Below are 22401 nucleotides of genomic sequence, written 5' to 3'. Positions count from 1 at the left end.
TGTGTGTTTGTGACACGAAGTCTGTTTTCTCACAAGAAGGAAAGCTGGAGCTCTAAGTTGACAAGAGAAACCATCGATTCATCTTGAGAAAATCAGTGCCGCTCACTCTGGGGCTGTTTGCAGTAAACATGATTTTCAATACAATTACAGTGCAAAGCTTATCTCATGATACGTTATATAAGAAAAGTGATTATTATTCAGACCATACACTTGCACTGAACACTTGAGGGCTTTGGTTAGCAATCCACAGACCACAGAGGTTTCCACAGTCAACTCAAATTTACAGAGATTCTCCACCAACTCTGTGACTTTTCCAGGCCTTATCAGAGGCCCATGATAACCTCAGATGAACTGCGAAAACAATGTAAGTTTCCAAACTAACCATGACAACTCCTAAGAATAGCTTTTCTTACAGAATTTCTGATGTGTCTGTGCATGAGAGCAGTTCGGAAAAACAGAATAGGTCTTAAGAAGACAACGTAAAGAACAGTCGTAGTACAAAAAACAAAATCTAAACTCTAAATTTTAATCCTAACTTTAGCAGATAGACTTTTTGCTCTGACAGTCACATTTGCTTTCTTAAAACGTCTAGGTTTTTTGGCAATCTTATACTTGTAGACACCTCTTGTAATAGGGAAGAATAAATCTGACTCTATATTGGATCTGTTTCTTTTACTTTAAACTTTGTATTCGATTGCTTTTGCTACAAATGAATCACTAAAGAGATGCTACCTATAGCTTAAAGTATACATGATGGCCCATGTCCAGGAACTCTGCCTCCTGTGTCTGAGCTTAAGCTAAAATACATGTATTTAAGCTCACAGGAAACATCCTGACCAGGACCACTTGTGAATGGCTGCAGGAAGGAAGAAATTAACCCATCCCCTCTGGAGTCTGGCTGGAACTAGGAAATATGTGCAACAACTTACTGCCTTTTTGCTTTACCTCCTCACCTCCCCCTCTTAAAGAAACTAGCATCCAAACCTGGGCAAGATGGTTCTGTGGAACACTAGTCCACCATTTTCTTGGTCTGTTGTCTTATGGAATAAAGCTGCTGTTCCTTGTCCCAGCAGCTCATCTCTCTATTTATTGGCCTGTCGTGCAGTGAGCAGTACGAGCTTGGACTCAGTAACACTCTGAGCACACCTAAAATGTGCAGTTCCACCGAGCTCTTCACTAACTACAAGACGAAGCCAAGTGAATGTATTTATTTTAGGGAATTCCCTAAAATAAATCTTTTAGTAGATAATTCTTTTAGTAGTAGAAATCTTTCCATTTGTTTATTCTCAAGTGCATTGGCAGTTATTGGGTATATTCTATACTCTTTTTGGTCACTGTGCTGAACCGTGAGATGCAAAACCATTGCGACATGGGCTGTCCCACTCAGGGACTCAGACACAATAACACTGACAAGGCAAATGAATCACTCTGCTGGTATAGGATGCAATAAATGGAAGTGTAATTATACCTACAACTTATTACCCAAAGAGGGGGCTTGGGAGAGTGAAAAGGGGAGCAGATAACAAAACTGAGATGACAAGCATGGACTAGAAAAATATGCAGCAGGCTGGGATGTATGGTCACCCCAAGGTGCAGACAGGTTAACAGAAGGTTTCAGCAGAGGGGTGGTAATGTTTCATGAATCCTGTTCACAAGTTCACAGAAGGAATGATCAAGGCAAAGGCTGCTACTGAGCAGCTCACCCTTGTGAAAAGAGCATAATTCAATTATGAACTGCTCCCTTGCTTCACATGGGCCTCAGTGATCTTCAGCCACAACACACTATGATAGGGAAGAACAAATCTGACTCCATATTAGGTCTATTTCTTTTATTTTAACCTTTGTATTCTATTGCTTTCGCTTCAAGTTAAGAATGTAGCATGTTGTCTACAGCCTGAAATATACAGGATAGCCCATTCTCAAGGCTCTGACCTTTAAGGGTGTAAAACTTTTCCATTCATATAGAGATAAAAGTTACAGGAGCATTGTGACCTGAGCTGCGTGGACGGCTGCGAGAACAAAGGATTCTGCACCGCGAAGTTTGCACCAACCAATCACACCGCTTCCTCACCTTGCCTTTAAAGATGTTTTGCTGAAACCCTTTGGGCAGTTTGGGGGTTTTGAGGGGCATGAGCCACTTGTTCTCCTTGCATGGCCCTGCAATAAACTTTTCTCTGCTCCAAACTCTGACGTTTCAGTATTATTTGGACCCACTGTGCATTGAGCACACCAACTTGGGTTCAGTAACAACACAATTGCCCCCTGAAAGTGTTCCCATAATGAGGCATTTAAACAAGTGTCAAAACGGGAGGAGAGCTACCATCGCCCCTCTGCCCCCGACTATTTGTTATTTTGTCTAAAATAAAAGATTTATCATGTTTTTACATTTAGGGGAAATTGAATGCTCTTTGTTAATGATTCTATCTGGGCAAAATCTACAGAACTTAGTGCCAGGAGGCCAGTGGGAGAATCACAGTAAATCACTCCAGTGACAATTTCAACAAGGAGTAAACATAAAACAAACTGTAGAAGGCAAGCCCTTGGCATTTGTGTGGGAACCCACTGCTGCATTAAGTGGTTGATCTAAGTATTAGGTCATTTTTCCGTTTATGTTTTCCTTTAAAATGATCACTGTTAGCATATGGGTCATGGAACTCAGAGGGATATAGCTGGTCAAATCACACCCTGGGCAGCAGGACATTAATTCATCAGGAAACTTGTTAGCTGTGGGTTTTCCCTTCATTTGTTAGCCTTACAAAAGACTTGGTTTCTTCAACTTCCACTACGACCATTTACTTGTCTGCTTTTCAAAGTTACTAAAAATCCTTGAGTTCCAAAAAAGCAGAGGTTGTGTTACTTATTTTTCTGTCTCCAAAGCTGAGCAGAGGGGGGAGGGGGGTTACTGAGTAATGTTTATTGTCTGTTGAAGGGATTTTAAGACTGAATCAATCAGTGACGCTGTTTAAGACAGATCAGAAAAGTTGACTTAAGGTAGCATACTGCAGTGTTTTGTATTTAACATGTTTTTATTACATATATATGTGTATTTGTCTCTTCACAGAAGAGATTGTTCAGTGATTCCTAGATGAATTAAGAGAAAGAAGAGTAGGGAGATCTCATTCTTTTTAATTCACTTATTTTTAAGAAATTTTCTGGGCCATCATTTCCTTATCTATAGAATGAAAGAGTTGCAATGAATGATAAAATGTTCTGATTTCCAAAGTGGGATTCAAGGCTTCCACAGGGGCCTCCAAGCCCTCAGGTCTGACTGCTGTCACCCCATACCTCCTCTTCCCCAGGGTTTGCATGCTATAAACTCAGCCTTGAGGTTCCCTGTGATATGGCCACATGGGTCTTGGCATGCCAAGGATGAAATATACGACTCTGTGGTCTCTACCATGTGTGATAAATGGCCCCAAACAATGAGACCAACAACAAAGAGGGCAGCTGAAGCTAGAATGACAAAGAGATTTACATGGGGAAAGAGAATATGACTTCAACTCTGAGCCTGATGAATTTTGCATGACACAATTTGGCAATAATTAACCAAATAGGAGCCAGTCTGTTTTGTGCGAAAAGAAGGTAACTGGAGATAGAAAATGATGGCTGTAATTTTTAATGAGGGAAGCCTGACAGATCATTATACCTTATCAGAATTTATATAATGCTTTTAAAATTGATTAGTGTTCCTTGTTTAAAAGAAATTCAAAAGAAGACCCCGGACAGAAGTCCATATAGCCTGAAGTCTCCAGATGGCCTGATGAAGGTGTTGGAACCTTTAGAAACCTGGTATGTAAAAATGTTTACCCCCTCCCTTTGAGGTACAGGTGGCTGTGTGGTCCTGAATAAGGAGGGAAAGGTAAAATAGGGAGAAGTTTGGTAACCAGCTTAATTATCAGATGAAGGTAATGAGGAACACAGCTAACACTCTGTGAATGCTTCTCACATGCCAAGCACTATTTTAAGTAATCTGCATATAGGAAATGATCACTACTCTTACCATTCCCTTCATCAAAAAAAGAAACTGTGTCCACAGAGGACCCAAGATTGTCCGAGATTATACAATCGGTGGGTGATAAAGCTAAGTTTATATCTCTGGTGGTTTAAGTGTAGAACCCATCTGTTTAATATTACCACAGCATACTGCCTTTAAACGTGTTTATGTGACACTGAAAATCCTTAAGATTAGCAATCACAGACATGAACATGATAGTGTTGCCTAAGATGAACTGACTCTCAGAGTTCGAAGAGGATTTTGCAACAAGAGTTTTAAATTTTGGCTCCATATAACACTTACCTAGGAACAGAAAAAAAAATGCTTATGCTGGGGCCCTTACAGTGATTATGATTTAGATGGAGTACGGTCAGAGTATGTATTTACAAATATATATCCCCAGGTGACTCTTATGTAGAGTTAGGCTTCAGAACACAAGTAAAAAATCAAGGAACTCCTGGACTGGGCAACAGCTAAACTTTGTCCCTTGACATCTTAACTACATGTGCTCAGGAATTGTAGGTTGCTCACTTTGGTCTTGTGAATAAAAAATATTATGGGTATTAGAAAATTGAATATGATACTTTCCCTCTAATAAAATTTCCCCATGTCATATGACTAAGTACTTCCAGACATATAGTAGAAATCCCAAGGAGATACGAACAGTAAAGACTGTGCCACTTCGGGGAAGTTGTTCATTCAACATTTTAATTGATTTAATCGAAATGAGTCTTGTTCTGAGCTGAGAACTGGGTATCTAAGTAGGTATGGTCCTTAACCTTGTGGAGCTCATAAACCGGTAGGTGAGACAGGTAATTCACAATGAAATGCACATGTAAACAGCTATTAGATATCTATTTATCTGTCCACCTAATATCTTTCTCCTTCTCCTTTTCTACATAGAGATAGAGATAGATATTCTATAGATAGATGATAGACAGATAGATAGTGATTGCTATACACTGAATGTTTGTATTCACCCAAAATTCATAAATAACTTGTTAAAACCTAATCCCCAACGAGATGGTATTTGGAGGAGGGATCTTTGGGAGGTGCTAGGTCATGAGGGTGGAACACTCATGAATAAGTTAGTGGCCTTATCAAAGAGGCCCTGGAGAGCTCCCTTGCCCCTTCTACCAGGTTAGGACTTAGTGAGAAATGACCATCTATGAACCAAGGAGTGAGCCCTCACCAGACACATCAGTTGCTGTGCCTTGATCTTGGATTTTCCAACCTCCAGAACTGTGAGAAATAGATTTATCTTGTTTATAAGCCACTCCGCCTATGGTGTTCTGTTAGAACAGCTCAAACAGATGCTTTGAAAGAAAAGAATGGTATGTCTTAAGATAGAAAAATAAGAGTAACCTTATTTAAATTGGGACTCAATGGGCATCTGTCTGAGAAGATGATTATAAAGCTGAGGCTTATTAAGAGATGAGCTGAAGAAGTCAGAGGGAGGGAGGAGCATTCCAGCTAGAAGGTCCTGAGATAGGTGAGAACATGACATCACAGAGGGCAGGACAGAGGCCAGTAGTGTCTGAGCCCAGAGAAGACAGGATATTGCTGGACAGTAAGGCCAGTGAAGTGGGCAGAGGCCAGGTCCTCCAGTCCTGTTCTTTTTTCACAGAACTTTGTTCCTAAGTGCAGGCAGAAGGCATCAAAAGGTTTCCAGCAGGAAGTGGTTCAGCTCTGTATTTCATGATGACCCTGCAGGCTGTCTCAGAGATAATGGACTAAAAGAAAAGAGGAGTGAAAGTAGGTTGCTATGTTAAAAATTCAGATGATAGATGATGTAATTGAACTAAGCTAGTGACTGTGATGATGAAAAGAAATGGAAGTATTTGGGATGATTTTTGGATGTAATACTGATAGAACTTGCTGTTGAATTTACTGTGGGAAGTAAGGGAAAGGAAAGATTTCAAGAAAGATTCTCAGGTCTGGTTTGGGCAACTGGTGTATTTATTGAGATGAGAAAGACCACAAGAAGATGCTGAGTGTAGTCGGAGTTGATTAAGAGCTCCCTTTGGGATGTGTTCAATTTGAGCTGTTTATGACATGACCAAATTGAGACATCAATCAGGCAAATGAATACATATTTTTAGAGCTCAGGAGAAATATTTGGCTCAGGATGCAAATTGCCTCATTTATCTAAAGTCACTTCACCTTTATAAAATTCAGTTTTCCTTTCTATATACCTAGGAGTAGTAATTCTTATCAACAAAGGTTCTTGTGAGCTTTGGCGTGTGTGTTGCACCACACTGTGCCTCGTAATTGACAGTGGGGGAGGGGGTGTTGATGGTGATGCTGGTGGCATTTCTAATGGCAATTGCTAATTTAATGATGAATAACTGACACCAATAGGGAAGATACTGGCTCTCTCTCCCAGGAAGAGTAGACATGAATTACAACTAAGAATGATTCTCCTCATTTTCCCATCTCTTCTTCTATCACAGTCTCTATAAAAGATGATTTACTTCAGACAATTCTACATTGACATCTCCATTTCATGTGTGCATCTTTATATCACCAATTCAACAATGTAGCAGGACCTATGTCCTTTATTTGCTTGGTTCACCGGCATGAATGTGTTTGACCAAAGACTAATCACTCTGAAAATTGATCAGAGAGAGAAAACGCTCATGGAAAACTTAAAAACCAGATGCCCTCGTTGACAATAGAGGTGACACAGGTGGAAAAATGGTAATGTAGGAGGTATTCGCTAATTCTTAGGAGAATATAACGTAGCAAGCTAGGCTGTCAGATATCCATCCATACATGGGAGACATGGCATAGCCAGAATGAACTTGACAGACAGCAAGAGGGCATAACTTGTTCAGAATAACTATCTATAAAGATGCGACAATTATCTTCTTGGTTTACCACGGAATTATTGATGTTTACTCCATGGAATTAGTAGTAATCATAAGAGGGGAGGACCTCATGTGTTTGGGTCTTTGTAGAATGCAGAGGCAGGTCACATCAATCCTACTCTTGAGCAGAGAGAGAGACTCAGAAAATGGCAGGAAACTGAGATGCCAAAGATTATAACAGAAGTGAAAGCAACAGCAAACAGAGATCTGAATCTGAGACGAGACGGGCCTTGCCTGGTAGAGAATATGATTAATGTTTCCCCAAAAGACCACTTATACTGGCAATACAAGAATGTCCTCTATGGATCTACACCTACATTAATACTAGCTGTCACTTACTAAGCACAGACTCTTTTCTAGATACTCTGCTCAAGGCTTGATACATCAAAACTCAAAAATGACATAGTCGTCTTTAAAATAATTACCACTCTCATTTATAGATGAGAAACAGAGGCTCAGAGAAGTCAAGAGTGTTTGCAGGAAGGTTCATCTTTTTAAGAGCAGACCATTTGTTCAAGTGTTCATATCTGAACACACAAAAGAAATCTGTTTCTCTGAACATCATTGTGACCATGGCAAAAAGATGGTCCTGGGGATGTGGAAGCAAAAGGAACCTTGGTAAAGTGGAACAGTCACCTTGACATTTATAAAAGGGAATGAAGGCAATCAAAGAAAAAATATTTAAAAAACATAAATACTTAGGGAAAATGGAGACATGCTTTTACTTCTAGAGATTTTAAAACGGAATATACCAGAATGGGTTTAGGAGGCTTCAAACACCTTCAGTTTAGGAATTACAGTCATGATATCCTCAATTATTCAATGAGAGAAAAATGTGAGGTAGTAAAGAAACCATGTATAAGGAAGATTCTCATAAGCTCAAAATTTTCATTTCCTATAAAATATATAGAAAAGAGGACCCATTAAAAAGAGTATAAAACTGATGAATTGGGAGATTGGGATTGACATATGTACACTAATATGTATAAAATGGATAACTAATAAGAACCTGTTGTATAAAAAAATAAATAAAATATTTTTTTTAAAAAGAGTATATAATTTTTTTTTAAAAATTACAATAAAAACTTTCGGAAATGAGTAAGGATGGTTAGGCTTTTGAACCAAAACATTAAATATCCAGGGAGCATATAACAGTTGGCAGACACTGATCTAGGTCTCAGGTAGCAGAATTAGGACATGATTCCATCATGCTCTATAAAGAGACTAGTTATTAGGCAAGGAAGCACCAGGTCATTTTAATTTGACAAGATAGGACCTAGAATTGAAGCTCATAAAATGAGGTCACATGATAGGGCCTGGGAGTCAGAAACCAGGTTACATTTGATCTGGGTGGTGAATGGCCATCAGGAGTCATCCCAGTGAAGGGGAATGAGGATATTTCAGAAAAAAGCAGCAGCTTAATCCAGTGAACCCATTTTTAGGTGTATATCCGGAGAAAACTATAATTCAAAAAGATACATGTACCCCAATGCTCATAGCAGCACTATTTACAATAGCCAGGACATGGGAGTCAAATAGGAAGAGACAGATGCCAAAAAATAAGTACACAATTAACTTATGAAATGCAATCATAAAGAATGTTCCAAAGGAAAAATACAGGACTTAAAGAAGTCCGGAAAAAGGTCTTATTTTCCTTAAAGCCCCAGAGCTTTGTACGATTTATAGTATATCTCAAGTGCTAAATGAATGTTGTTAACTAAATAAATAAATGATTGAATTAATGATTTCCAAAATGGTAGAACTTTGTCTTCAGAAATTATCAAACTATTAAATTTCTACCAGTCTTAACCAACACACTCAAATGGAATTTTGAGAAAAAGATTTATGAGGCAAAAGAAAAAAATCAGTTCCCTAGAAAGTACAGTGGGTATATTAATGGTAAGTAATTCCAGAATAATAACATGGTGGCCTACGCTGAGACAGTGAGACTGACCTGATATATGTATCCATCCATTCCACAGATATTTATTGAATGCCTATTTGTGTCTAAGGCATGCTGGCACTTAATAGGCAAGGTGCTTGCCCTCATGGCACTTACATTCTAGTGCAGGGACTCAGAAAGACAAACAATCAACAAGTCAGCCAGAACAAACAAACCAGATTCTGGTTTGTGGCAGGCACCAGGAAGAAAATAAAAGTGAGTCATATAACTGTGGGTTAATGGTTGGTGCACAGGAATCAGTGCAGGTCACTTTGAAGGCTGATCTGAGCAGATTTCTCTAAGAGGTGATATTAGAATTGAGAATCACATTGACTGAAGGAGATGACCATGTAAATCCTGGGAAAAACTCTTCTGTGCCTAAGAAACAGGAAAAACCTGTCATATGTCAGCAATAGGAAGAAAGCCTGCATGGACAGAAAAAAGTAAAAGGAAGCTAAAGAGGTAGGCAGGGTACACTCAAGGGATTTTACTTGCCAGTAAGAGCTTCAATTTTAAATGAAGTAGGCAGTGGAATGATATGATTTTCTTTCTTATTTATGAAGATCACTTTGGCTACTTTGGCATGAAAAACAGGTTTGTGGAGATACTGGCATGACCAGGATGGAGTCTATTTAAATGCTCCAGGTGAGGACTGACAGGTGCAGTTACTCAGGGAAGCAGGACCAGTGCATGGATTTAGAATGTGTTTTGAAAGAAGGAACTGGGAGGGCTGCTATGAACCATAGATGCAGAGCGAGGAGTAGAGATTCTGGGAAAGGAGAAATCGAGGCTGCTTCCTAGGTTTCTATTCTAGCAAATGGCTGAATCATGCCATTTATTGAGATGGGAGATGTGGAAAAGCAAGTTGTTGAGAGAATGGTAATCCAGGGTTCTATTTATGCTGTAATAAACTTGAGATATTTATTAGATTTCCAAGTGGAGACAGCGAACTTATTGCATATATAATTCCAGGGGTCAGGCCAGGAGATACAGATGTGGAGGTGATCAGTATATGGATGGCATTTGAGTTCATGGAACCCTGTGAATTTAGCTGGGCACTGGTGGGGGCCGGGGGTGGATGGAAAGTAGAAGTCTTTGGAGAGAACCATAATTCAAAACAATGCATGCACCCCAGTGTTCATAGCAGCACTATTTGCAATAGCCAGGACATGGAAGCAAGCTAAGTGTCCATCAACAGATGAATAGATAAGGAAGATGTGGTGCATATACACAATGGAATACTACTCAGCCAATAAAAAGAATGAGATAATGACATTTGCAGCAACATGGATGGACCTAGAGATTATCATACTAAATGAGGTAAGCCAGACAGAGAAAGACAAATAACACATGATAACGCTTATATATGGGATTTTTTTCAAATGATGCAAATGAACTTATATATAAGACAGAAATAGACACACAGACATAGAAAAATACTTACGGTTGCCAAAGGGGAAAAGGGGGGAGGGATAAATTAGGAGTTTGGGATTAACAGATACACATGACTATATATAAAATAGATAACCAACAAGGACCTACTGATAGCACAAGGAACTATACGCAATACCTTGAGTAATAATCTATAAGGGAAAAGATTCTGAAAAATAACATACACACACACAAACTTGCACATGCATATATATATATATATATATATATATATATATGTATGTGTGTGTATATATATATATTAATCACTTTGCTGTACACCTGAAACTAACACAACATTGTGAATCAACTAAACTTCAATAAAAATTTTAAAAAAGAAAGTAGAAGTCCTGAGACAGAGTCCTGAGAATGAACAGAGCAAGATAAAAGAGAAAGATGGTTTTTAAAAAATGGAAATATCTAATTGAACCAAATCCTACTGAGAGGTGAGTGAAATGAGAAAAGTGACCACTGGATTTTAGCTACGTGGAGGTCACTGGTGGACTTGACTAAGCTAGTTTCTGTAGAGCAGTCTGCATGAGTCAGGGTCGCCCCCAGAGGCATAGAACAAGCAGGTTCTGTACACAGGTCGATTCACTGCAAGGAACTGGCTTATGTGACTGTATGGGTTGGTGAGGCAAGTCTGAAATCCCCCATAAGAGAAGGCTGTCAGGAGGGGTGGGCTGGAAGCTCTCTGGCAGGAGGTGAAACTGTAGTCTCCAGGCAGGAATTCTTCTGCCTCCAAGGAAAAAATTCAGCTCTTATCTTAAAACCTCTCAACTGACTTCATCAGACCCACAGACTATCAAGCGTAATCTCCTTCACTTAAGGTCAAATGATGTAGATGTTAAAATAAGCCCATCACAGCAACACCAGGATTGGCATCTGGCTGAATCACTGGGACTAGAGCATCCCAAGTTAACACATGAAACTGACCACCACATGTCTAAAAACTGATTGGAAACAGCTGCAGTGGGAAGGGAGTGGAGAAGTGGAAACTGTAACTAAAGACAACTTTTGGGGAGAAGCTATTCTGTGAGGAAGAGGGGAGAGGAGAAAGGTAGATAAAGAGAACCATCAGGCTTTTGTAGTTGTTGTTTTGTTTTATGGCTTATGCAGGAAAGTTTTATGTTTATCAGAATGAACCAGTAAAAAAGGGGCATAAGATGATGTTGAAAGGGAATTTTTGATCCAGAAGACACACTGAGGTTTTGGTTTTATATACAACCTGAGAGAGAGGGATGTGTTCTTTTTTCCCAAAGGAAAAGCACAAAGACCAAGGACTAGTGATTGAAGATTATAGAGTACCAGCTGGAAGATCATCCCAGAAAAGGGTGTTCTGTGTCCAACAGCTTCCCAAGGGGGTTAACTTCCCATCACTCACAATGTTTACCTGACGGTAATTCATCTCCTTAGAGGATGCACTTATTAGATGCAGAACTTTCCTGGAGAGGATTCCATGTAGGACAAAGCTACCTCAATGTCAGGAGCCCTTTACTTGGTCAAGATCTGGGCTTTAGCAGATCTGAGAACCTTTTTTGTGTGTGTGTGTGTGTGTGTGTGTGTGTGTGTGTGTGTGTGTGTGTGTGTGTGTGTGTGTTATGCAGGCCTCTCACTGTTGTGGCCTCTCCCGTTGCAGAGCACAGGCTCCGGACGTGCAGGCTCAGTGGCCATGGCTCACGGGCAAGGCCGTTCTGTGGCATGTGGGATCTTCCCGGACCGGGGCATGAACCCGTGTCTCTTGCATCGGCAGGCAGACTCTCAACCACTGCGCCACCAGGGAAGCCCGACCTTTTAATCTTGTAGAAAATTTTGCATAGTACAGTAGGCACTTTTCTTAAGTGATGGTTCCTCACTGTCATCAGATTCTCAAAGGGGTCCATTATCAGAAAAATCTAAACATGTTGCTCAAAGGTCTCTCTCTACCCTACAGTCTATTATTTAACTTGACACTATGAGTCTTTCTGTGCAAGCATGCAGAGCTATGGGCATTGAAAACAAGGACAACTGCCAGGACAGAGAAAACAAATGTAGGAGGACATGTTAAAGAGAAATAGGATTATCACACCAAAATAGATGGCTGAAGTAATAATATAAATACACTTATTATTTCAGCATGAATGCTTCATGTTGTACCTAAAAATAAACCTCCTAGTGTAATAGGGAAGAACAAATCTGACTCCATATTAGATCTGTTTCTTTTAACCTTTGTATTCTATTGCTTTTGCTTCAAGTTAAGAATGTTGTCTCTAGCCTGAAATATTCAGCACAGCCCATTCTCAATGTTCTGACCTTTAAGGGAATAACACTTTTCCACTCTTTTAAAGATAAAAAGTTGCAGAACAGAGAATAATATTTGTCTTGTTGGAGGTTTACAAGAACATCATGACGTGACCTATGTGGACAGCTGCAAGAACAAAGGATTCTGACACCAAGAAATCTGCAACAACCAACCATGCCCCTCCCTCATCTTGCCTTTAAAAATGCTTTACTGAAACGCTTTGAGGAGTTTCGGGAGTTTTTGGGGCACAAGCCACCTGTTCTTCTTGCTCGGCCCTGCAATAAACTTTTCTCTGCTCCAAACTCCAATGTTTCTGTTTGTTTGGCCGCACTGTGCATTGGGCACAGGAACTTGCATTCGGTAACGTTAGTAGTGACAACTGTTATCAAGAGAAGAGGTAGCATGGGAATCTGGCTGCCCCACAGATCCTGGGTTAGGAAGCACACACGCCCTTGCCTTGTAGATGGCTATGCTTTTGGATAGAAGGGCTGGAGTGCAAGGCAGTCTCTCCTTGGTCTAGTGGTTTGTTGGAGCATCTGTTCTAAAACACATTCTTTCTGAAAGTACTTGTTCAAGATAAAGACAACCTTTTCACAGGTCATTCTCCTCTGTGCAGGACTTTATTTTTAGTAGAGACTCTATGTCCATAGTTTTCCTGAGGCGCTTGCTAACGCTCAGCTTTCTGGGTCCCTCTCCCCAGAAATCACAATCCAGTGTGTATGGGACAGGACTCAGGAAGTGCATTTTTAAGGAGCACTCAGTTGATCCTGATGTAAGCCTCCAGTAGATCACACTATGGAAAACAGTACAAGTGTATAACACATTAGGCACTCCTGTAACCATAAACAGGGATCTCTTGGACTAATTTATATTAAAGTGGTAGTAATCAAATTTGTTCATTCATGAGGGGTCATTGGGTTTTAGCATTATAAGCAGGAGACGTCCCTGCTAAGACAGAAAAACAATTTATTATGATGCAATTTTCGATTTCAATATAAAACCTGCAGAGAAGAGTTATAGGGATGGGAAACTTCCCTGCATAATTTTATTCTAGAGTGATTGCCAGTTCTAACGGTGTTTACAAGCTTCCTTGTCTGCAGGATGGAGCTCTACTTTTAAAATCAGCCAGAACAACTCACAGAGGGATGGAGGGCCTGCATAATTTTAAGACAGAAGCATTTCTTGTGTTACCCTGGGTTGAAATGTTTCTTCTCTTTCCCTTCTAGAACAAGGAAGGGGAGAGTTTTATAATACTTCACCGCACTTCTAGGAAAGAACTAAACTTAAATTATTTTAGTATTGCAAAGGCAAATGGTATCTCAAACTCCAAGAGCTCTTCATTTTGAACATTTTGTTTTGATCAACCCATAGCATCTTCTCACCACCAAGTTACTTCATCCCTAAATAACCTAAGAACTAGTAGATTTTGCTCTCTGCCCCACAGAAAACAAAGCAGTCGGGCTAGGGTGCAGCTGTGACTACAAAGGATATGAGATGACACTGTTACTGAAGCTTAAGGCCAACCTTTAAAATAAGTACCATCTCTGAAAACAACAATCTACTGATGTTATGTGTCGTCATTCCAAGGCAAGTGAAAAGGCTTTCTAACTCTTACTGACTGGGGATTCAAAGCCACTGACTTTGTCTCTGACCTTTAACTCAATGGATTTTGAATCACTCCTTCTGTATTAGGGGGTATAGCATCACTCTTAAACATTGTGGTTAATGAAATAAATCTTGTACAGATTAAAAAAAAAGAGTTTTTCTACCTCTGGGTTGAATTTCACAGTTTCAAATATGCATAAGTCATTAAAGTGTAGAAATAACTTTAAAACGATTGAGATTGCATTCTCAATGTCAGTAACCGTGATACAGCTTGGGTCATGTCACTCGCCAACACACACGTGTTGATAATCCATGTGGGTACTTACTATAGGAGCATCCATAGACCTCAACCCTCATGCCGATCTTTCCACTTGGATTCCACTCCAGGGGCACAAAGCGAACGAACCGGGCTCTCACAGAGTGCAGTAACTTGTGGTGCATCACGCTGTCAGCATTCATGTTTCCTGCAAAGGTCTGTGGGGAGAAAAGGAGGCCAGGTGAGGTCTGCGACACCATGGCAGCACCTTCACGCGAGCTCAAGGGCCATATGTGGAAACCCACCTATGTCACTCCATAAACTTTTAGAGAATATCTTCAACTTCTCAGATCTTACAAATGAAATCTGACTCTGGTGAAAATTCTGCATTATGTCCTATACAGTATTTTTTTTTTCAGAGATACTGTACATTATTCTTTAAGAAACTCCCTCCTCCACATTCTATAAATAAGTCAATCTTAGTAAGTCATAAGACATGACATCTAAAAGCTATACGAAGTAAATAACACAGTGAAGTTCTGATACTCTTAATGTTCATAATCACTGCAGTATGGAAGCTAACTGAAAAATCTCCTCTTAGAAGGAGAGGCTTTCACAGAAGTAATTGTTACCATTAACTGAAGCCAGTCAGTACACTAAGCACTTTCCATTATCATTATTACTGTTTTACAGATTAAAAAGAAATCTGAAGCCTAGAGATAGAGAAAGGAGGAGGAAAAAAAAATCTTCAAATCATCTAATTGGTTAGTAATTAGTCTATGATTCAATTCCAAAGTTGTCTTATTCCAAAGCCTATGGTTTTTCTACAGTCACACACTTTTCAACTATTCCGTTGTTAATTGCTCCATGAGGGAGAACAGGAGGCTCTGATTTTTATGTAATTTATATTCACATTTCCTTGTGAAGTTTAAGCAAAGGCATACACAGCATGGGAGATATTTGGCACACGAAAATTATGCCTCCTAGTCTTCATTTGGATGAATGATTTCTGGAGTAGAACTTTTTCTGCAGATGGAATCCAAAATCTCAAACATAATCTTTTTTTCCCCCCACTGAGGTAAAATATGCATAAAATAAAATTTACCATTTTAACCATTTTAAAGTATATAGTTCAGTGGTATAAAGTACATTCACATTATTGTGCAACCATCACCACTATCCATCCCCAGAACTTTCTCATCAGCCCAACTGTACCTAATCTTTAAGGTAGGATGTGAGTTGGCACATTGATTTGCCTGCTTCATTATGAATGAGCTATCATCTACCTTCTTTTCTGACTCAAATATTCACAGATAAAACCTGCATGCTAATGTCATATCAATACCAAACAATAAAAAGAAGATCCATTGGTTTCTCAAATGGCCAAAGAGAACAGCAAGTAAAGGATGTATGTATGGAATGGAATCCATTTCAATGATCCAGACCTCAACCTTGATTGTCTCCTCATAACATCTGTGAATCTAGGGTACTTTGAACAATCTGACATTTCTGCTGGACACAACACACCCACTGGCTAATAACTCTTATATTCTTCAATTAATAAAATCACTGTTATATATCACATGGTGGCTTATGAAGAAGGGAGAAGCTCACTTTCTACTTTGCACCAGAACTCTGGTGCAAGAGAAGGACTTGGAGGAGAAGAATTCCTTGAGATTCAAATCCAACATTCTTGTCTGTAGATTTGTCAAAGGTTTGGACGTTGTCTTAATCCAGAAAAGAATGGCTCCATTTAGCAGGTTTATCTTCCACATGTCCTGTTCCAATTTTAGCAACATGTGAAGATATAAAACCTCCTCAATCCCTTGCCCACCTAGGAAGGCCTCTTCCCTGTAGAGTGTAGCTCTTTTCAAAGTGTACTTCTTTGAAATATGAGTTTGGGGCGTGGCCAGAAGTTCTGGTAGTTTTTCACTCTTTTAGACACACTGAAGGTATTTCATGTTTTTCTAACTTGGGAGACTTCCGTTCAGTTCTCTGGATTCCCTGTTAATTGTGCTTGCTACCACCCACTCCCCAAGCATATAAAGGCCCTGTGTTTGCCGCATCACTTATAGAAACTGAATTTTAAACAGGCCTTTATTCACACTGAGGGTAATGGGGGCACCTGTCTTGGGTTCTATGTGATTTGTAGACTGAATATATCTTAAACTGATATATTGAAATCCTGATTGCATAATTCTAGATAAAAAGGTTTATTTTTGGAGCTGGAAATCCTTTGTAAGATTTCTTAACTCAGGTTCTGTGTGCTCTGAAGAGGAAATCCTGGATTTTCATCCAAAGGGGCAGCAACCTGGCGTGACTTTGTAACACTGGACAAATGACTTATTCTTTCTGACTCTATCTTTCAATCTTGCAATCTCAACATCTCACAGTCTCAAAGTCATACTATTCCAGAGTCATGTTATTTGCAGTTTTGTAGTCTCATAAGCTCACATTCAAGCAAACCCAAGGTCTCAAAGTTACAAGATTTCAAAGTGTGCGATGCATGGTCCCAGAGCCCTCCTGGAGCTAGTAGCCTAAAATCACCTCTGAAACACATAAAGCTAGAAGAAGATTGAATTTAAAGGAAGCTGAAACGAAACTCTCACCAGGTTCATCAGTTTATCTTCCTACAACATCAAAGACAATCATTGCTTAGCAATGCAAGAAGTTGTAGTCCAGAATGTAAAGCAAAGACAGACCTTACTCTCCAGACGCTTGGATCCCAAGGCCCTGCTAGATGCACTAAAGCTACCACCAACTCAAAGCCAGCTCAACTGCCGAAGACAACAACTGAACAACAGTGTGAATGACAGATGACTTCTCATGGGAACAATGGAGACCAACAAATGCTAAAAGTAGGAAACTCTCAACCTAGCACTCTACATCCAGCAAAAATGGCTTTCAAATTTGAAGGAAAAATAAGCACTGTTTCACTGAAACAAAAGCTGTGATAATTTATTACCTACAGACCTCCACTGTTAAGAATTGCTAAATAGGACTTCCCTGGTGGTGCGGTGATTAAGAATCTGCCTGCCAATGCAGGGGACACGGGTTCGAGCCATGATCCAGGAAGATCCCACATCTTAGCCGCAGAGCAGCTAAGCCTGTATGCCACAACTACTGAGGCTGTGCTCTAGAGCCTGCATGCCACAACTACTGAGCCTGAGCACTTAGAGCCCGGTGCTCTGCAACAAGAGAAGACATTGCAGTGAGAAGCCTCTGCATCACAACAAAGAGTAGTCCCCGCTCACCACAACTAGAGAAAGCCCATGTGCAGCAACAAAGACCCAACATAGCTAAAAAATAAATAAAATAAAATAAATAAATAAAGAATTGCTAAATAAGTCTACAGTCTAAAGAAACTGGTTCCAGATGGAACATTCGTGTACAAGAAGGGATGAAGAGTGAGCAAAGTTGTAAATAGGTGGCTAAATATAAGACTATTTTTCTTTCTTTTCTTAAACACTTTAAATGTCAATACATAGTTTAAAGGGAAAATAATAGTATATTGTGATGTTGATAGCAAATGTAGAAGTAAACGTATGTCAATAAAACCACAAAGGATGGAATGTAGGCCAAACAGAACTATACAATTATAATTACATATAATTATATATAACTGTAAGGCCCTTACAATTATGTATAATTGCAAGGCCCTAAGGTTATATATAAAATGGTATAATGTCAACTTGAAGTAAATTTCAATGTCAAAGATGCATAAAAATAAACCAAAGAGGTATAGCCACAAAGCTAATAAAAGAGAGTATGGAACACTAAAATACAATAACAACAGCAGAAACACCAATCTTCATTTAAGACGAAATGAGACAGAAAATGAGAAAAGAATAAATACAGAGGCAAAAAGGAAAAAGGAAATTTCAAGATAGTGAGCTTAAAAGTTTCCCAATTGATAATTCATTAAAACAAAACTGAGGGGCACTTTCAAGATGGCAGAGAACTAAGACGTGGAGATCACCTTCCTCCCCACAAATACAAACTACATCTACATGTGAAACAACTCCTACAGAACACCTACTGAACACTGGCAGAACACCTCAGACTTCCCAAAAGGCAAGAAACTCTCCACGTACCTGGGTAGGGCAAAAGAAAAAAGAAAAAACAGAGACAAAAGAATAGGGATGGTACCTGCATCTCTGGGAGGGAGCTGTGAAGGAGGAAAAGTTTCCACACACTAGGAAGCCCTTTCCCTGGAGGAGATGGGGGGTGGCAGGGGGGAAGCTTAGGAGCCATGGAGGACAGCACAGCCACAGGGGTGCGGAGGGCAAAGCAGAGAGATTCCCGTACAGAGGATCAGTGCCAACCAGCACTCAACAGCCCAAGAGGCTTGTCTGCTCTCCCACTGGGGCGGGTGGGGGCTGGGAACTGAGGCTTGGGCTACGGAGGTTGGATCCCACGGAGAGGACTGGGGTTGGCTGCATGAACACAGCTTGAAGGGGGCTAGTGCGCCACAGCTAGCCGGGAGGGTGTCTGGGAAAATGTCTGGACCTGCCTAAGAGGCAAGAGGACCTTATTTCAGGGTGCACGAGGAGAGGAGATTCAGAGTATCACCTAAACAAGCACCAGAGATGGGCACTAGCCACAGCTATCAGTGCAGACACCAGAGACGGGCATTAAACACTAAGGCTGTTGCTGCAGCCACCGAGAAGCCTGTGTGCAAGCACAGGTCACTATCCACACCTCCCCTCCTGGGAGGCTGTGTAGCCCACAGCTGCCAGGGTCCCATGATCCAGGGACAACTTCCCTGGGAGAACACACGGCTCGGCTCAGGCTGTTGCAACATCAGGCCAGCCTCTGCCACTGCAGGCTTGCCCCACATTTGGTATCCCTCCCTCCCCCTGGCCTGAGTGAGCCAGAGCCTCCTAATCAGCTGCTACTTTAACCCCGTCCTGTGTGAGCGAAGAACAGATGCCCTCAGGCGGCCTACACGCAGAGGCCGGGACAAATCCAAAGCTGAACCCCAGGAGCTGTGTGAGCAAAGAAGAGAAAGGGAAATCTCACCCAGCAGCCTCAGGAGCAGCAGATTAAATCTCCACAATCAACCTGATGTACCTGCATCTGTGGAAAACATGAATAGGCAACGAATCATCCCAAATTGAGGAGGTGGACTTGCTTTTGCCATTTGTCCTAAGGTTCTGACTGTCCATTTTTGTTTGTTGGTTTTTTTGTTTGTTTGTTTTTAGTATAGTTTTTAGCAGTTTATCATTGGTGGATTTGTTTTTAGGTTTTGTTGTTCTCTTCTTTCTTTCCCTTTTTTTATTATTTTCAAGTTTTGGTTTTTAATAATTTTTATCTTTTTAATTATTTTATTTTATTTATTTATTTTTCTTTCTTTCTTTTTCTCCCTTTTCTTCTGAGCCATGTGGCTGACAGGGTCTTGGTGCTCTGGCTGGGTGTCATGCCTTAGCCTCTGAGGTGTGACAGCCAAGGTCAGGACATTGGATCCCCAGAGAATTCCCAGCACCATGTAATACCAAAAGGCAAAAGCTCTCCCAGAGATCTCCATCTAAACGCTAATACCCAGCTCCACTCAAGGACCAGCAAGCTACAGTGCTGGCCACCCCATGCCAAACAACTAGCAAGACAGGAACAGAACCCCACCCATTAGCAGAGAGGCTGCCTAAAATCATAATAAGTCCACAGACACCCCAAAACACCACCGGATGTGGTCCTGCCCACCAGAAAGACAAGATCCAGCCTCATCCACCAGAACACAGGCACCAATCCCCTCCACCAGGAAGCCTACCCAACACACTGAACCAACCTTACCCACTGGGAGCAGACACCAAAAACAACAGGAACTATGAACCCACAGCCTGCGAAACAGAGACCCCAAACACAGTAAGTTAAGCAAAATGAGAAGACAGAGAAATATGCAGCAGAAGAAGGAGCAAGGTAAAAACCCACCAGACCTAACAAGTGAAGAGGAAATAGGCAGTGTACCTGAAAAAGAATTCAGAGTAATTATAGTAAAGATGATCCAAAATCTTGGAAATAGAATGGAGAAAATACAAGAAACATTTAACAAGGACCTAGAAGAATGAAAGCGCAAACAAACAATGATGAACAACACAATAAATGAAATTAAAAATTCTCTAGAAGGAAACAACAGCAGAATAACTGAGTCAGAAAAACGGATAAGTGACCTGGAAGATAAAATAGTGGAAATAACTACTGCAGAGCAGAATAAAGAAAAAAGAATGAAAAGAATTGAGGACAATATCAGAGACCTCTGGGACAACATAAAATGTACCAACATTGGAATTATAGGGGTCCAGAAGAAAAGAGAAAGGAAAAGGGAATGAGAAAATATTTGAAGAGATTATAGTTGAAAATTTCCCTAATATGGGAAAGGAAATAGTCAAGTCCAGGAAGTACAGAGAGTCCCATACAGGATAAATCCAAGGAGAAACAGGCCAAGACACATATTAATCAAACTATCAAAAATTAAATACAAAGAAAAATATTAAAAGCAGCAAGGGAAAAGCAACAATTAACATACAAAGGGCTCCCCATAAGGTTAACAGCTGATCTTTCAGCAGAAACTCTGCAAGTCAGAAGAGAGTGGCAGGACATATTTAAAGTGATTAAAGGGAAAATCCTACAAGCAAGATTACTCTACTCAGCAAGGATCTCACTGTGATCACTGAAGAAATCAAAGAAGAAATAAAAAAATACCTAGTAATAAATGACAATGAAAACACAATGACCCAAAACCTATGGGATGCAGCAAAAGCCATTCTAAGAGGGACATTTATAGCAATACAATCCTACATCAAGAAACAAGAAACATCTCAAATAAACAACCTAACCTTACACCTAAAGCAATTAGAGAAAGAAGAACAAAAATAACCCAAAGTTAGCAGAAGGAAAGGAATCATAAAGATCAGATCAGAAATAAATGAGAAAGAAATGAAGGAAATGATAGCAAAGATCAGTAAAACTAAAAGCTGGTTCTTGGAGAAGATACACAAAATGGATAAACCATTAGCCAGACTCATGAAGAAAAAAAGGGAGATGGTTCTGAAGAACCTAGGGGCAGGACAGGAATAAATACGCAGACACAGAGAGTGGAGCTGAGGACACATGGAGGGGGAAGGGTAAGCTGGGACAAAGTAAGAGAGTGGCATGGACATATATACACTACCAAATGTAAAATAGATAGCTAGTGGGAAGCAGCCGCATAGCACAAGGAGATCAGCTCGGTGCTTTGTGTCCGCCTAGAGGGGTGGGATAGAGAGGGTGGGAGGGAGACGCAAGAGGGAGGAGATACGCGGGTGTATGTATATGTATAGCTGATTCACTTTGTTATACAGCAGAAACTAACACACCATTGTAAAGCAATTATACTCCAATAAGGATGTTTAAAAAAAAGAAAACTGAGTAAACCTGCAATTAAAAGGCATGAATTGTCAGGCTGGATAAAAAAGCAAGGCCTTTTTATGTACTTTTTGTATGATACTCTTTTTTAATAATAAAGACATTGACAGGTTGAAAGTAAAATGGTGGGGAAAGACATGACGTGCAAATAATAGGCACTATAAACCTGAATTTTCTCTATTAATATCAGACAAAGTAGGCTGTATTATAAGAGGGGAGATTCTCAAAATTGTAAAGCGTCATGAAGATAAAAATAGCTAAAGGCACAGGCACCTACAACAAAGATTCAAAAATAATCAGCAAGGATATAAAAGACTCAAGCAACATTATCAAAGAAATTGGTTAATTAATGTTCATAGAATACTTCGTTGAACACTGCAGATTATATATTGTTTTCAAATGCACATGGAATATTCACTAAGAGACACTATATCCTACCCAATAACATAAGTTCCAAAGAAACCATAGTTTGATTTCTGACCACAATTAAATTAAATTAGGAATTGATAATAATAAATTATCTGGAAAACTCTCAAATGTTTAGAAGTTAATAAACACATTTCCAAATAGTCCTCAGGTCAACAAGAAACCACAATGTAAATTAGAAAACAATGGAAATTG

At 40.0% G+C, this 22401-nt stretch overlaps 1 protein-coding gene across 1 annotated transcript in view; it reads right to left on the bottom strand.

Moving 5' to 3' along the window:
- CNTNAP5 (contactin associated protein family member 5) overlaps positions 1-22401 on the bottom strand; it is an 852083-nt gene that overhangs the window by 452833 nt on the left and 376849 nt on the right. Inside the window, exon 4 of the mRNA XM_024743412.1 lies at positions 14450-14597. Coding sequence (XP_024599180.1) covers positions 14450-14597 — 148 coding nt within the window. The remainder of the gene's footprint in view (positions 1-14449; positions 14598-22401) is intronic.

This window comes from Neophocaena asiaeorientalis, unplaced genomic scaffold (assembly GCF_003031525.2).
Source record: "Neophocaena asiaeorientalis asiaeorientalis breed wild unplaced genomic scaffold, Neophocaena_asiaeorientalis_V1.1 scaffold187, whole genome shotgun sequence".
Lineage (NCBI taxonomy): Eukaryota > Metazoa > Chordata > Mammalia > Artiodactyla > Phocoenidae > Neophocaena > Neophocaena asiaeorientalis.
The sequence above is the reverse complement of the archived record's forward strand: the minus strand, read 5'-3'. Positions and strand labels throughout refer to the sequence as shown.